This window comes from Oryctolagus cuniculus, chromosome 7 (genome assembly GCF_964237555.1).
Source record: "Oryctolagus cuniculus chromosome 7, mOryCun1.1, whole genome shotgun sequence".
Taxonomy (NCBI): domain Eukaryota; kingdom Metazoa; phylum Chordata; class Mammalia; order Lagomorpha; family Leporidae; genus Oryctolagus; species Oryctolagus cuniculus.
In genome coordinates this window covers 93720001-93737391 of record NC_091438.1, presented here as the reverse complement: position 1 = coordinate 93737391, position 17391 = coordinate 93720001, and the positions used below count along the sequence as shown (strand labels likewise).

Genomic DNA, 17391 nt, shown 5'->3' with positions numbered 1-17391 from the left:
GGCTCTGCCACATGGGTGGTAGGAGCCCAGGCACTTGGACCATCCTGTGCTGTTTTCCCAGGCACATTAGCAGGAAGCTGAATCAGAAGTGGAATAGCTGTGACTTGAATTAGGGCTTGTATGGGATGCTGGTGTCATAGGTTGCAAACGCTTAACCCATTGTACCCCAAAGTTGGCTCCTACATTGCTGATTTTTTTTTAAGATTTATTTATTTATTTGAGAGGTAAGAGTTATAGACAGGGAGGAAGAGACAGAGATAAAGGTCTTCCATCCACTGGTTCACTCCCCAAATGGCCACAACTGCTGGAGCTGGGTTGATCCGAAGCCAGGAGCCAGGAGCTTCCTCAGGGTCTCCCACGTGGGTGCAAGGGCCCAAGCACTTGGGCCATCTTCTACTGCTTTCCCAGTCCATAGCAGAGAGCTGGATTGGAAGAGGAGCAGCTGGGATACGAACCGGTACCCATCTGGGATGCAGGTGCTACAGGTAGAGGCCTACCCCCACAATACCACAGCACCGGCCCCTCTTTTCTTTCTTTCTTTCTTTCTTTTTTTCTTTCTTTCTTTCTTTCTTTCTTTCTTTCTTTCTTTCTTTCTTTCTTTCTTTCTTTTTAAGATTTATGTATTTATTTCAAAGAGTTACAGAGAGGCAGAGAGAGAGACAGAGAGACAGAGATATTGAGAGATCTTCTATCTGCTGGTTCACTCCCCAAATGGCCTTAATGGCCAGGGCTATCTATGTCAGACTGAAGCCAAGAGCCAGGAACTTCATCCAGGTCTCCCATGTAGGTGCAGGGGCCCAAGCACTTGGGCCATCTTCTGCTGCTTTCCCAGGTACATTTGCAGGGAGCTGGATCTAAATTGGAGCAGCTGGGCTGTGAACTGGCACTTGTATGAGGTGGCAGCTTAACCCGCTATACCACAGCTGCAGCCCCACAAGAATTCTTAATGTCATTGTACACAGAGTTCTCCTCTAATAGCAAGATTTTTTTAAAAATTTATTTTAAAGGTATAGTTACAGAGAGAGAGGGAGAGACAGAAAGATCTTCAATCTGCTGGTTCACTCCCCAAATCACCAGAACAGCTGGGACTGGGCCAGAACCAAGCCAGGAGCTGGAACTCCATTTGGGTCTCCTATGTGGGTGGCAGGGGCCCAAGTACTTGGCCATCTTCAGCTGCCTTCCTACGCATATTTAGTAGGGAGCTGGATTGGAAGCAGAGCAGCTGGGACCTGAACTGGTGTGAATATTATGTAAAACCACCTTTCCTATACTAAAATAAAAGTTGAAAAAACATTACTTACCTATGCACATAATTAGAAAATCCATATCCTTTAATATTAGACAAATACAAATCTCGATATACAAATTCTTGAGAAAACTATCCTAGAAGATACACTAAAGCCATCAGCTACTTGTACCCACTTATGGTGATTAAATTTGGATTTAAAAAGGGTAAACAGAAATTTTCAACTGAATGTTGTCTCTTTTTCTTTATATGTGACATTTTGAAATAATGGATATGTAATGTTTGTAATTCTTCATAGAATTACCATAATGCAGCATTAGGAGCAGATTGATATAAATGTCTTATGTGACAAATTCTATATATTCATATTCTAATAACATGAACAGCATTGCTGTCAGTGACTTGATTTTCTGAAATGATAAACGACTCTTGGTAAGGTTCTGCATGAACAAGTGTAATCTTTCTTGATTTGTATGATACTTAATGTCCAGGAAAATCCAGAACAAAACATATTTTATGTTTAACACAGAAGTAGGGTCTAGGCTGAAACGATTATAGTTTCCCTGTTTGCCCACCCACTGCATGCATGTCTAGTAGAATATTTGGGAGTCCTGTGGAATGCAGAGCAGCTCTTCCCCGAGCAGGGCTTCTGGGGCATTGCAATTCCTATGGACTCCCCGGCCTGTTCCCTGCTCCCCTCAGATGCAACGGTGCCACAAGATCCTTGTTTCACCCAATAAAGCCCTCACAAAATTTCAGCCTATTTCTTTAGAGGTTAGAGTACCAAGCCCAAGCAACATTGCTGTATGCCTGGTTTCTTTTTTCTTTTCTTTCTTTCTTTCTTTTTTTTTTTTTTTACAGGCAGAGTGGACAGTGAGAGAGAGAGACAGAGAGAAAGGTCTTCCTTTGCCGTTGGTTCACCCTCCAATGGCCGCCGTGGCCGGTGTGCTACGGCCAGCGCACAGCGCTGATCCGAAGGCAGGAGCCAGGTACTTCTCCTGGTCTCCCATGGGGTGCAGGGCCCAAGCACTTGGGCCATCCTCCACTGCACTCCCGGGCCATAGCAGAGAGCTGGCCTGGAAGAGGGGCAACCGGGTCAGAATCCGACGCCCCGACCGGGACTAGAACCCGGTGTGCCGGCGCCGCAAGGCGGAGGATTAGCCTGTTGAGCCGCGGCGCCGGCCTTATGCATGATTTCAAATTTTTGTTCCCAAATAAGCTTATCTTTTATATTTTCCTTGAACTTTTTGAAGTACCTTTGTATTTTTGGGCATGACAGCATTTGTCTTAGTGTATAATTCTGTCCTTCTTGCCTCCTACACTGAACACTTGGAGATACTTTTAATGAATACGCAAGTGTTGAGTCTCCTGGTATCTTATGACTGTGATCAAGAATCATGGGCACTGATGTTCTCCCCCAAGAACCTGGGATCAAGGTATCTGGGGAAGATTATTTCAGTGCCAAGGCATAGGGGAGGAACTCAGCCACTGGCTTTCCTCTGCAGCCCAGTCATGGGGGTTTGCTTCTCTTCCATGCTGTCCTGAAATGGGAACATGCTTATTTGAACAGCTTAAAAGGAAATGCATTATAAATTGCTGACCATGTAATAATATATTTCAATCCCAGACAGTTCAGAGAGTGAGAGGATGGCATTTATAATTACTCTTCAGATATCATGGGTAAACTGGGACTTGAAGCTATCCTAATCATAACCAGGTTGCTTGTTTGAAATGGAGATAGAAGAAAAAGACAATGTGAGAACATTTATCGTATATTTGCTAATTAAGTACCACCATATGTGAAGGCACTGCAAATAAAAGATAAGTTTATTGGGGCTGGCACTGTGGTACAGCAGGTTAAGCTGCCACTTGTAACACCAGCTTCTCATATCTGAGCACTGGTTTAAATACTGGCTGCTCTGCTTCTGATCCAGCTCTCTGCTAATGGGCTTGGGAAAGTAGTGGAGGATGGCCCAAGTGCTTGGGCCCCTGCACCCATGCAGGAAATCTGAAAGAAGCTCCAGGTTCCTTCAGCCTGGACCAGCCCTAGCTATAGCAACCAACTTTGGGAGTGAACCAGAGAATGGATTCTATCCCCCACATCTACCATCACTCTGACTTTAAAATAAATAAAAAATAACATTTTTAAGAAAATATTTATTTTGGGGGCTAGCACTGTGGTGTAGTGGGTAAAGCTGCCACCTGGGATGCCAGCATCCCATATGGGCTCCAGTTTGAATCCCAGCTGCTCCACTTCTGATCCAGCTTTCTGCTAATGCACCTGGAAATGCAGTGGAGGATGGCCCAAGCTTTTGGGCCCCTGCACCTGTGTGGGAGACCTGGAAGAAGCTCCTGCCTCCTGACTTCAGATCAGTCCAGCTCCAGCCATTGAGGCCATTTGGGGAGTGAACCAGTGAGTGGAAGACTCTCTCCCTTTCTCCCTCTCTCTCTTTGCATTCTCTCTGTAACTCTGCCTTTCAAATAAATCTTTTAAAAATTTATTTTGGTGTAAAAATCTTTGAAATTCATACATGTGAGCAGTCTTCAAAAAATTTGTGGCAGTGGCAGGGTGGTTATTTAACCTTAGCATTTAAGATGCCAGTTAAGGCACCTTCATCCCACGTGCGGGTATCTGGGTTTGATAACCTGGCTCTGGTTCCTGGCTCTAGCTTCCTGCTAATATGTACCCTGAGAGGCAGTAGGTAATGGCTCAAGTAATCAGGTCCCTGCCACACACATGGGAGACCTGGATTGCGTTCCCAGCTCTTGGCTTCGGCCTGGCCCACCCTTGGCTGTTATGAACATTTGGGGAGTAAACCAGTGGGTGTAGATTGATCTATCTATCTATCTATCTATCTATCATCTATCTCTGCCTTTCAAATAAATAAATAATTTGTAAAAAGTTCATTGAAATGTGTATTATGATAAAACTGTGCATAGAGTTAAAAATTTTGCAACAGGGTGATGAGGTCTTTTAGTTCAATTTTCCACAAACTTTTTGAAGTACCATTGTATAATACGCCCTTTTCCTGGGCAGTAAGGAAGGTTTCAAATTACAGGCATTTGTGGAGGGCTGAGGAGGAGATTGTATGGGGTTATAAAAATAGAAGCAGGTAGTGAGGGCCCAGTGTTAGTACCCAGCCTGGAGCCAAGAGACTGGTACTCCTCGTCCTGGCTTTGGCGTGGTGACACATTCCTGGGAGTTGAGAATGGAGCCCTGTGTAGCCTGCCAGCTTTTTCCGGAAGCCTCTTGACCCTACTTGGTCCCCTTGCCCTTGTTTCTCGGTGCTCTCCCTGCCCCAGAACCAGGAGTCCTGCGGGCAGGGAGGGCACTAATGTTGGCAAGCAGCCGGGGAAGAGGCTGCTTGGAGAGAGCAGGGGGCAGGCAGCTAGGAATCAGCAGCTCGGCCAAGGTGAGACTCTTTCAGCTGGGGCGGTGCCTGACAGCTCATCATCTGTGGCAGGATTCTAATTTGGGCACCTCTTCTTCACCTTTCCTTGGTGCCTGTTCCTGGGGCTCTCCTTCCCTGGGGTGGGAGATGGTTCAAGGTGGAGCAGCCTCTAACCTCCTCCAGATCCAGGGCTCACCTCCTTTGAGTATTCAGTCCTTCTGGCCTGACCTGTAGGTGACTTTGCTTATGATCTCAAACTTCCTAATGAATTATCTCAGTGTCTGAGGTGGTCAATGAGTTTGCCTATACTTCTTTCCCCAAATCTGTTGTCAGCCCTCATCTACGGAACCCTGTAGTATATAATGTCTTTCAGGCACCCTGGTTTAGAATAAATTTCTTTGTCTCTTTGATAGTTTTTGCAGTGGTCTTTCCCTCCTCTCCTTGTCCCAAAGTGCTCCTCTGTGTCTATTAGGATTTCTGTTTTAGGGAATAGTAAGGAGTAGATCACCATCCCCATACTCCATCTAGAACTGCTCGCCGTGCTTGCCTTTCTGTGTTTCAAAACTCACTTGGATGGTTTTTAATTTTTTAAAGTTTATTTCATTTTGTTTGAAAGGCAGAGAGAGAGAGAGAGAGAGAGAGAGAGAGAGTGAGTGAGAGTGAGTGTATCCATCCACTGGTCCATTTCCCAATGCCCAAAATAGCTAGGGTGGGGCCAGGCCAAAATCAGAAGCCTGGAACTCAATCTGGGTCTCCCATGTGTGTGTTGGGAACCCAAGTATTTGTGCTGTGACATGTTGTCTCCTAGGGTGCATATTAGCAGGAAACTAGTTTGGAGGCAGAGCAGCCAGCCTCAACCAAGCACTTTGATATGGGATGCAAGTGTCCCAAGTAGTAACTTACCCAACTTGGCCACTGTGCTAAATGCCCCATGCCCTGTGTTTTTTAAATAACACTTGCTCTTAAGATATTTTATTGCAAGGGTGGGGCCGGTGCCATGGCTCACTTGGTTAATCCTCTACCTGCGGTGCCGGGTTCTAGTCCTGGTTGCTCCTCTTCCAGTCCAGCTCTCTGCTGTGGCCCGGAAAGGCAGTGGAGGATGGCCCAAGTGCTTGGGCCCCTGTACCTGCATGGGAGACCAGGAGGAAGCACCTGGCTCCTGGCTTCAGATCGGCACAGTGCGCCAGCCATAGCAGCCATTTGTGGAGTGAACCAATGGAAAGAAGACCTTTCTCTCTGTCTCTCTCTCTCTCACTGTCTAACTCTGCCTGTCAAAAAAAAAAAAAAAAAAAGGTTTTTTTATTGCAAGGGTTATAAGTCAACCTCCTGGGCTAACATATGAACTTTCTTTTTTTTTTTTTAAATAATATTTTTATTTGAAAGGCACAGAGACAGAGACAGACAGAGGTCTTCCTTCTGACGGTTCACAGCAGGGGCTAGACCTGACCAAAGCCAGGAGTCTGGAACTCCATCTGGGTTGCCCACATGGATGACAGAGTCCCAGGTACTTGGGCCATTAGCTTCTCCCATCCATGGTGTGCATTGGCAGGAAGCTGGAATAAGAAGCAGAGTTGGGACTTGAATCTAAGCACTGTGATATGGTACACAGATAGCTTAACCATTGCATTACATGCCCATCCCCCCAATATTTAAGTTATGTCTAAGGATCCATTTGAAGTCTAATGGACAATGTTTTTACAAATTGTATTTGGGTATTTATTTGGTAAACTAGCAAGTGCAGTTCACAAATGTTTTTACATAATTATGATTTATGATATTTCTTAAATTTCAGAAACCACACTATTCTGCAGTGTCTTCTGTTCTAGTCTCTCCTTGCCTGTTTAGGTACTTTTCCACCCTGAGTGTCAAACAAGAGAAGGTTTTAAAAACATATGGTTCAGAAGCTTGAAAACTTGAGACAGCACCTGACAAGGAGGACTAGCAGTGATTTATGATGTCTTTAAAATTGGCGTGTAACCTTGCAGCAGTATTAGACTAAGATAAGCTCATGTATCTCCTCTGACTACAGGAATACTGTGGGAGAGGCTGATATATATAGCTGTACACATTTGATTTATCTTACTTGTCGGTGTAGTATCTTGTCGTGTCCACAAAGGCAAGACTGAAACCTGTTCCTATTCCTTTAACCTTTCCTTGTGTCTCAAGAATTGCTTTGCAGTTTTGATTTTCTTGGAGAGATGGTTGCCTTGATTAGATTTTATTAGCAAAAAATGTTCTTTTGGTTATCCTGAGATATCATTTGGTAGATTAAAAATATGAATTTGACTATGTCTTTTTCTTTTTGGGGAGAGTTCTTTTTGTCATTATTTTACTCATTGAAGACAGTAAAAAAAAAAGTTGTACTGGGTAAGAAAGAGTACAAAGGGTGATTCACCCTTTATTTAAGGCTTGCCACTGCTGACCCAGGGCAGCTAATTTAGAAGTGAATCATTTATAGAAAGTTCTACACAGTTCGAGGCAGGGCTTTATACAATATCCTCATGAAGGTCTAAATAGAGCATCCAGTATCAGGTTTCTAAATACGTGCCTTGTTGCCAATTTTATATCTTTTCCAAACTGTGAAACTTATTTCTAGATAACTGTAGCTATTGACAAGGTGAAGGCAAAGGCACTGTGTATATGAAACCATGAGTATTTTAAGACAGATCCTAGAAATAAAGTCTATGTATTATACTGGGAAAATAGTAAGTGTGAGATTTTAAAAATACTGTTTATCATGCAAACAAATGAATGAGTAGTCAGTTTTAAAATTATTTAACTTGAAAAACAATTTTAAAATTACTAATTTATAGTAATTCAAATTAAACAGTAGTGCATTATTGCCATTTTGACATTTGTTAAATCATCTGTTTGACTGTTTTTAAAAGATTTATTTTGTTTATTTGAAAGGCATAGTTACAGTAGAAGGGGGAGAGACAGAAAGACAGACAGAAAGAGAGAGAGAGAGTGAGAGAGAGAGGGAGAGAGACAGATTTCCTCTGCTGGTTCACTCCCTGAGTGACTGCAATGGCCAACACTGAGCCAGGAACTCCATCTGGATCTCCCATGTGAGTGGTTGGGGCCCAAGCACTTGGGGTCATCTTCTGCTGCTTCTCCCAGATCATTAGCAGGGAGATGGATTGGAAATGGAACAGCTGAGACATGAACTGGTACTCTTAAGGGATGCCAGTGTTGCAGGCAGTGGCTTAACCTGCTGTGCCGCAATGCTGGCCCCATATGTTTGATTTTAAAGTCCATTTACAAATAGCTCCTTTTTTTGCAAGTTGTCTTACTCTTTTTAGGGAGTGCATGACTTATTTAATAAACATTCTGTGCTTGGCTCCATGCAGAGCATCAAAGTCTGTAGTGTCTACCTTGAACAAGTTTTAAATTCAAATCTGAATTTATATCTCAGCATAGTACCATAGGTTAGAAAAAGCTCTACAGTCTCATTAGCTCTGTGACCTTAGACAAATCACTTAACTGGTCTGAGCTGGTTTTCGCCTCTGCATAGGCCATAGTGATACTTGCCCTTACCCCGACTCACAAGGATTAGTTGAGCTAATGCATTAGGAAGTGATTAGTAAATTAAATGTTCCTGTGCATATCTTAAATGGCGGCGAGACATTTTAGAGAAAGACTTTGCAGTTGGACAACCAGATTTGGAATCCCACTTGTACCAAATACTATTAAAGTGACCCTACACAGCCAGTTTTTCTCTATAAGCCTTTATTTTCTAATCTGTGAAAAATGGGCATAGTGATATTGTAAGGATTAAATGAAATGACAAGTGAAAGTAGCTTGTGCCCATATGTAAGCAGTGCTTCTTGGGCCTTAATATTGATTTTTTAAAAAAAAATTTCATAAAGTAGACCCTTATCCCTCAGCTCCTTTGCTTTCACAATGATTTACTAGAAGTGAGAACCAATACCCAAACTGTATACAGGTGATCGGGATGAGCACATCCCCCAGTCTCTGAGTATCACTGAAGATTAGGTTGAGTTGTGAAAGTCCCTTGATACAACACCATTTACTAAATGTTCTGGGGGAAACCAGGTAGTGTAGGGCACTCAGAGCTTTTTGGAAGAGTTCTGACTGATGTAGTTCTGTCCCTGTTGCAAACCAAGGCTGGAGCTGATCCTGTCTGTTCAGTAGTTATTTTGCTCCTAGTTTCAGGTTGTTTTTAATCCTTGCTATTTTAAGGGCAATTAACTAGATGGAGGGAAAGTATTTTTTATTTTTCCTCTTCGAGAAAAAGCCTTTGAGACTTAGATAATAGAACAGCCCAGATAAAACCTTACTCATTAATAAAGGAAACATAATCCAAGTTGTTTTCCTGTTTTGTAAATATGTGGAATCAACACCTGATGAACATATGGTTTAGTTCATTACTAATCTTATGATTATGCCTTTCTCTTTATTTTCTATAGCGACATTGGTTGATATTTCAATAATGCTTATTTGAAATAAAGTATAAAAAGTAAGCTAGGTTTTTGGGGAAGATTGAGATACAGGAAAGTTGTCATAAAAATATTTAGCTATATTTTAGATAACCACAAGAGGTAATGGTTCCAGTTGTTTACATTTAAAATCACATCCTGAAATAATGTAGTTCCATTTACACAAGCCCGTAATTTCTTCCAGAGATCTTTAGAACACAGAGAATCTCTGGCCAGCTGAGTTCCTGTTTAAGAAAACATTAAACAAAAGAAAGTTGGAAATAGACTTCCTGGAGTTTTAAAAAATGAATTTGATGTGTTTTTGGAGAGAATTGTTAACCTGTTTGTGGACCAGAATATCTTTTGAAGCACTAAGGACAAATAATATATTTAATGCTGTTAAAATACATTGGTAGAATACACTCATATAATGGTGCCATCAGAGCAAAAGCAGTATTAATTTATAATAATGGCTCTATGCAATGGTTCAGACTTATCTTGGCCATATTGACTTTCAGTTATGAATAATCATAATCATATAAGCATTTGAAAATGCCAATTGGAATACAAATACACAGTCAGAATACTGCTCTTGAATTATCTTTCAACAAGAAGTTGAAAGATAATGTAGTTGATGGGAGAAAATCAAATCTGTTCTAGTTACATTAAAAACGAACAAAATCTGATATCTTTAGGAAAAATTATGCAATTTAAGAAGCTGTTAAGTGTTTAACTGTTGTTCAAAAAGCACCTGCACAAGTATACTACTACTAATTATAAAAGCCTGCAAATAGATCTTTGTAATTTATATAGTACCTTTATATTTAGTCTTCCACCGAAGTTTTGCGAAACAACTGTGTGATGTAGACCAAACTTTGCTAATGTCACGATTTATATGATGACCAAGGAGGCCAAATCACTGATTAAACTTACTGAGCCTGGTGAGCACAGAATTGGGACTAGATCCAGGTCTCTTACCTCCTAACTCATAGTTTTCTTCACTTCCTTTTGTTTCATCTTCTTTCTGTTTAACAATCCTTACAAGGGTGAGATAACTCCTCTCTACAAATCCATTTAGCTTGCTGGGGTGGAAATAAGGTGGATGCACTGGAATTTTAAGGCCACAGAACATGAAATGAGGATAAGGATGCCATAAAACTTCAGTGCATTGAAAGAATCACAATTCTACATGCACTTCAATTTTTTAAAACAATAAAATGAGAAAGTAGATTTAAAGAACTTTTGAAACCGGAGAATTATAAAGATACAAAATATAGTGGTCCCATCATGAGGAATATTTCATCTGAAAGCAACAGAAAATTCCAACCCAGAATGGCTCAGTGAAATTACTGGCTCCTGTACCTAAACACTGTGGGATGGGCTGCATTAGATGGGATGTTTTCAGCTGTAAGAAAGAGAAAACCACCTCCTCAACCTGGTTAAAACAAGATGATTTATTATTTTACATAAAAGAGGTAGATGGGCTCTGAGTAGGCTATAAGAGCAACTCACCAACATCATCAAGGATCTAGGGTTACTTTACCTCTTTGCTTTGCCATTGTTGGTGTTGTTTTCTTTAGCTGTCAGTAGGCTGGTGATAGAAGTTCCTAGACCACTTGTAGGAAATACAGCATCCAGGGATTGTCTTTTCCTGTGTTTCTTTATTTCACAAAAGCTTCCTGGACACCTTCTCTCATGTCTTACTGGCCAGCATTGGAGCACATACCTACCCCCTCAATCATTGGTTAGGCTAGTTAAGTATTGTGCTTGGGACAAGGGATGTGAATAATTTCCTCCTAAGCACCTGGGAGGGATAGCTATTTGAGGGCTGTGTTAGGAGAAAAAAAGAGCCAGGTGGCTTAGATACTCAAATAAGATAGCAGCTTTATGCTGTATGAGCGAAGTGGAAAGAGTAATTCCACCTGGGCAGTCAAATTTGTGCAGGATCTCAGCAGACAAGAATAGAGGGTGATCGTTTTAGATTTTGGATTGAAGGAGCTGTATGAGTGAGGATAGGGAAGGTCATGATATGTATTGCAGGTTCCTTTTGATTTAGAAGTCAAAGCTTATTACTATATTACAGTTGGCTTTGTGTTCCCTTATGTATGTTCCTCAGTGGAATTTCTACTAGCCTAGGAGTTCCTCATGCCTGGGGACAGTCCTATTCATCTGTGTACACCCAGTGTCCAGCATGGAACCTAGCAAAGAGCAGGTGTTCAGTAGATATTTGATGAGCAGATGAATGAACAAGAACTTTGCAGTACTTAGAATGCAGCATATCACTTTCTTGATCCTCAGTTCAAAATACGAGTGAAGAATCCACCAAAGTGGGTGTGAATTTCTAGACCTTTAAAATCACAGGCTTTGAGACACACTTGTTGGTAGTTGCACATTTGTATTGTGAGAGTTCTAGCTTCTTACTCTCACTTGTAAAACTGAAGAAGATTTAGTTACCTCCCAGACACCATCACATTCCTGTAGGTTTTTCAAGATGACTTCTTATGGAACTTCATTCAGTGAAGGATATAGCTGGGTCCATTCCTTCCTGGAAAAAGAAAAAAAAAAAAGCCTTGTGTGCCAACTTCTGGCTGCTTGCAATGGAATGTTATTCTGTAGGGAGGAAGCACAATGGAAAAAGGTTTCACCTACAGGAAATCTCGTATTTGCTCAGCAATGACGTTTGTGATAAATTGAAAGAAAGGAAACAAAAGAAGAAGCTTAGTAACTGTGAGTTCAATTTGTGTGAGATTCCTTTTTTTGGGGGGAGGGGAATTTTTTCCTCTTTCCTGTTGTGCCATTCTTATATTTAATGCTTTACTGTCTAACTGGTCAATTGATTTTATGTTACTGATGTTTGGGATACCCTGGAAATGATTATGATTGACAAATTCACTTTAAAGAAAGGAGAAATCTGTGTTTCTTTATTCAACTTCCTATCATTTGGAGAAAGGAAGTCAGAAAAGTTGTTTTCTGGCCATACATTCCCCTCTACCCATTCATTGTGATTTTTGTTAGTGGGCTGATTATGCCATTGGTTTTGCAGATAGAACTATTGTTGTCTTAACTATTTTCTTCTGTGAATAATAGTTTTTACTCTAGAAAATACTGGCAAAAGCTTACTACAGTACTTACAAAGCTGGATATATTTTTGCCTCCTCAGGAACACAAGGGGTTAAATTAAAGGCCTGAATGAAAAGAGGAAAGGGTGGGGACAATAGTTTTTTCCCTGTGAACATTCATTATTTTGTACCCAATGACCTTTTCCTTATCACTAGCTCCTTTCACACACCTCTGGGATTTGGATTGAGCTTCATTGACCACTCTGAACCTTCCATTGTGTAGCAAGGAGAACTTTATTTTATGTAACTCTTTAAATTCAGACCTAAAAAGCCATTCAATGAGTAGCAGTTGTACCAGTTTTTGAGCTTCATGATGACTATGGATGCGTTAAAGCCCTGGGTCCCTATGGGAATAAGGAGTGGTGGGAGGAGGCTGAGGGTTGAATGAGGCTAGCAAAATCAGTGGCAAATATTACTTGATAATAAAAAAAAGCTTAAAAATTCCAATTAGTCATTCGTACATAAAATAGCCAAATTAAAATGCCTTCTGGGGGCTGGTGTTGTGGAGTAACAGGTTAAGCCAATGCCCACAATAGATACCAGCATCCCACATGGATACCAGTTCCAGACCCAGCTGTTCCACTTCTGATCCAGCTCCAGACTAATGCTCCTGGGAGAGCAGTGGAAGATGGCCCAAGTGCTTAGACCCCTGACACCCATGTGGGAAACCAGGATGGAGTTCTAGGCTCCTAGTTTTGGCCTGGCCCAGCCTGACCCATGCGGCCACTTGGGGAGTGAACCAGCAGATGGAGGATATCTCTCTGTGTGTCTCTCCCTCGGTGTCTGTAATTCTGCCTTTCAAATAAATAAATAAATCTTAAAGAAAATTTAAAAATAAATCTCTACATAAATTTTTACTGTTCAGTTTCTTTTTCATTCCTTATCTATCATCATGTAAATTTGGGCCAGTTGCTTTAACCTTTCTCTCTCTCTCTCTCTATATATATATACACACACACATATTTTAAGGATTTATTTATTTATTTGAAACACACAGTTAGAGGGAGGGAGACACAGAGAGAGGCATCTTTCACTCACTCATTCACGCCCCAAATGACCGCAAAAACTGGGGGTGGTCCAGGCTGAAGCCAGGAGCCTGGAACTCAATCCTTGTCTCCCACATGGTTGACAGGGGCCCAAGTACTTGGGCCATCTTCTGCTGCTGTCCCATGAACAGTAGTCTGCATCTGGATCAGACGTGGAGGAACTGGAGGCTCAGACTGGTGCTCGTATGGGATGACTGTGTTGCAAGTGGAAGCTTAATTGGCCATAATGCCCACCTCCCCCCTGCCCTGCCAGTTACTTTAATAGACCACAGTCCTCCCATTTTTTTAATTTAAAAGATTGGATTAGTCTTGAATTATGGCCAATTTTTGACTCTAAGCATTTTAATACCTCATTCACTAATTGTTTTTATTTAAAGATTTTTTTTTTTTTTTTGACAGGCAGAGTGGACAGTGAGAGAGAGACAGAGAGAAAGGCCTTCCTTTACCATTGGTTCACCCTCCAATGGCTGCTACGGCCGGTGCACCACGCTGATCCGAAGCCAGGAGCCAGGTGCTTCTCCTGGTCTCCCATGGGGTGCAGGGCCCAAGCACTTGGGCCATCCTCCACTGACTTCCCCGGGCCACAGCGGAGGAGCAACCAGGATAGAATCCGGCGCCCTGACAGGGACTAGAACCTGGTGTGCCGGCGCCGCAGGTGGAGGATTAGCCTGTTGAGCCGCGGCGCTGGCCTATTTAAAGATTTATTTATTTGAAAGTCAGAGTTACACAGAGAGAGAAGAGGGAGGGAGGGAGGGAGAGAGAGAGAGAGAGAGAGAGAGAGAGAAAGAGAAGTCTTCCATCCATTGGTTCACTCCTAAATTGGCCACAATGGCCAGAGCTACACTGATCCAAAGCCAGGAGCCAGGAGCTTCTTCTGGGTCTTCCATGAGGGTGCAGGGGCTCAAAGACTTGGGCCATCTTCTACTGCTTTCCCAGATTATAGCAGAGAGCTGGGTTGGAAGAGGAGCAGCCGGGACTCGAACTGGTGCCCATATGGGATGCCAGTACTGCAGGTGGCGGCTTTACCCACTATGCCACAGTGCCGACCCCTCACTAATTGTTCTTTTCAAGCCCTATAATGCAAGAGAAATAGAATGTTTTCCTTACTTATTTATTTATTTATTTTTGACAGGCAGAGTGGACAGTGAGAGAGAGAGACAGAGAGAAAGGTCTTCCTTTGCCGTTGGTTCACCCTCCAATGGCTGCCGCGGCCGGCGCGCTGCAGCCGGCGCACCGCGCTGATCCGATGGCAGGAGCCAGGAGCCAGGTGCTTTTCCTGGTCTCCCATGGGGTGCAGGGCCCAAGCACCTGGGCCATCCTCCACTGCACTCCCTGGCCACAGCAGAGAGCTGGCCTGGAAGAGGGGCAACCAGGACAGAATCCGGTGCCCCGACCGGGACTAGAACCCGGTGTGCCGGCGCCGCTAGGCGGAGGATTAGCCTAGTGAGCCGCGGCGCCGGCCCCTTACTTATAATATGCATCAGTTTTCAGTTATAGGCTTACCTATATGTTCATTGTAGTACGTACATCATGCAGTGTACTTAATATGCAGTGTTTGAACTATACTATAACCTTTGTTTTCAGCTTTGTATATGGCAGATGTCAGTTTAAACAGTTTTGAAGTTGGTAAGACCCAAGCTCACTTGTTTGTGATAAATACCATCAATGTGACCTTAGGCAATTTCCTTAATCTTGCTAGGCCTCAATTTTCTCATCTATAATATGGCATTCACAATGTACTTTACAAAGTTAACTGGAGGATTAAATGAGATAACAGATGTAAATCTCACAAAGCCTGGTCTGTAGGAAGCCCTCAATGCACATTACCTACTACAAGTATGTGCAAATGTGCCTCAGATTCTGTGCAGGCAACAACAGACAAAAACACATTTTGTGATGTTATCTTTGACGCCCTAAATTTAGGGCTACTTCACTCAATAAATATTTATTGACTAGGTTATTAATGGCCAGAATGTCTTCCTGGTGGTAACTGACCTGCAATATTTCTCTCTCTTTGCAGATCTTATATTGCACTTTAAATACACCTAAAATTAACATGGAGAAACTCCTGGGAGGACAATTAGGTCTTGAAGATTTCATATTTGTCCATGTAAAAGGAACAGAAAAAGAAGTGAATGTGTATAAAGCTGAGGATTCACTTGGTCTCACCATCACCGATAATGGTGTTGGTTATGCTTTTATAAAGGTAAGTATTAAAAAATAGCAGGGTGACCTAATTGAGGGTAACATTTAGAAATGAGCTTCAGAGAGGGCTGACTCAGCAGGAATGCATGAGTTGGTAATGTTTCACTTTAATCTAAAAAAAATGTTCAAAGACATCATTGTTGTTTACCCATTCTTTGGATTTTTTCCCCCTCTTTGGTTTAAACTTTTTTTAGAACTTACTGAAAAAGAAAGTCTGGTTGGCCCTGGTGCCTGTTCCTTATCCATGTAAGCTTTTCTAACTCTGTAGCTCTAATATCTACAACCTGCATGCTAGTTTCCGGTGATACAGTGTTACATCCAACTGTCTGACTTTTGGATACATTATATATGTCTTTAAAAATGCTCTTCCAAATTATCTGAGTTGTATCATTCTTTTATTTAAATACAAAGAGAGAAACAGAGCTACAGAAGCAAGAGAAAGAAGCTTGACATAGAAGAACCAAGGAGTGGTAAAGGATAGACATTTCTTAAAAATAATTCTGTTGGGGCCTGCATTATGGCATAGAGGGTAAAGCTATCATCTGTGATGCCGGTGTTCCATATGGATGTCGGTTTAAGTCCTGGCTGTTTCACTTTTGATCCAGATCCCTGCTGATAGCCAGGAGAAAAGCAATGGAAGATGGCCTGTGCTAGCCCTGGCTGTTGTGGCCATTTGGGGCATGAACAAGCAGATGGAAGACCACTCTGTCTGTCTCTCCACTTCTGTCTGGAAGCCTGCTATTCAAACAAACAAATGTATATGTGTGTGTGTGTGTGTGTGTGTGTGTGTGTATAAAGATTTATTTGAAAGGCAAAGTTACAGAGAGTCAGAGGCAGAGGGCAGAGGGCAGAGGCAGAGAGAGATCTTCTGTCTGCTGGTTCACTTCCCAAATGGTCTCAATAGCTGGAGCTGGGCCCATCTGATGCCAGGAGCCAGAAGTTTGTTCCGGGACTCCCATGCGGGTGCAGGGGGCCAAGCACTTGGAATATCTTCCACTGCTTTCCCAGGCCATAGCAGAGAGCTGGATTGGAAGTGGAGCAGCTGAGTCTCGAACTGGCACCCATATGGGATGCCAGCACTGCATATGGCGGCTTTACCTGCTATACCCCAGCACTAGCTCCCCAAAATATTTTTTTTAAAGTAATTCTATTATAAAAAGTACAACCCATTCTCTGTATCTGCAGGGGATTTGTTCCAGGACTCCTTGAATACAGTTATCTATGGACACAATTCTCTCAGGCCACCTGTTTGCATGTAACCTATGGAAGCCTGCTACAGGCTTGAAGTCATTTCTGGGTTACTTGTAATACCCAGTATAATGCAAATGCTTTGTGAATAGTTGTTATAATGTGTTGATTAAAGAATAGTGACAAGAAGAATCTGCACCATGCAATAGGAACACAATTTCTTTTTGAGCGTTTTTTCATCCAATGTTGGTTGAAGCCACAGATGTGGAGCCCATGGGTATAGAGAAGTGAGTGTAGTTATAATGACAGTTGACAACATTTTGAATGTTGACTATGTTTTTGACACTTTGTGTATGTTTGTTTTAATCAGATTATTTATTATGAGATTCACACGTGGACATTATAATATAGAATATGTTGAATCCTGTGGTTTTTAAAAATTTTTAATTAGCGAACAGAAAAACCAAACATAAATAACAATCAATAAATGAAATAATCTACTTGCTGAAAAAGATTCCCTGTTTACTTCCTGCAGTTTCCTACCTTAGTTTTGTTTTCTTACTTAATCCTTGCAATAGTTCTGTTTTGTTGTTATGTATTTTTTCTTCTAAATATTTATTTTATATATTTGAAAGGCAGAGTTACAGAGAGAAAGGGAGAGATGGAGACAAAGACACACACACACACACACACACACACACACATATATATATATATAATCTTTAATCTACTGGTTCACACCTCAAATAGCCACAA

General features: G+C 42.0%; 1 protein-coding gene across 2 annotated transcripts in view; it reads left to right on the top strand.

The window, feature by feature from the left end:
- Positions 1-17391, top strand: part of GIPC2 (GIPC PDZ domain containing family member 2) — a 100949-nt gene that overhangs the window by 18749 nt on the left and 64809 nt on the right. Inside the window, exon 2 of one of the 2 annotated variants that reach the window (XM_051857580.2) lies at positions 15263-15448. The exons of the other annotated variant lie outside the window; for it this stretch is intronic. Coding sequence (XP_051713540.1) covers positions 15263-15448 — 186 coding nt within the window. The remainder of the gene's footprint in view (positions 1-15262; positions 15449-17391) is intronic. 2 annotated transcript variants of the gene reach the window in all.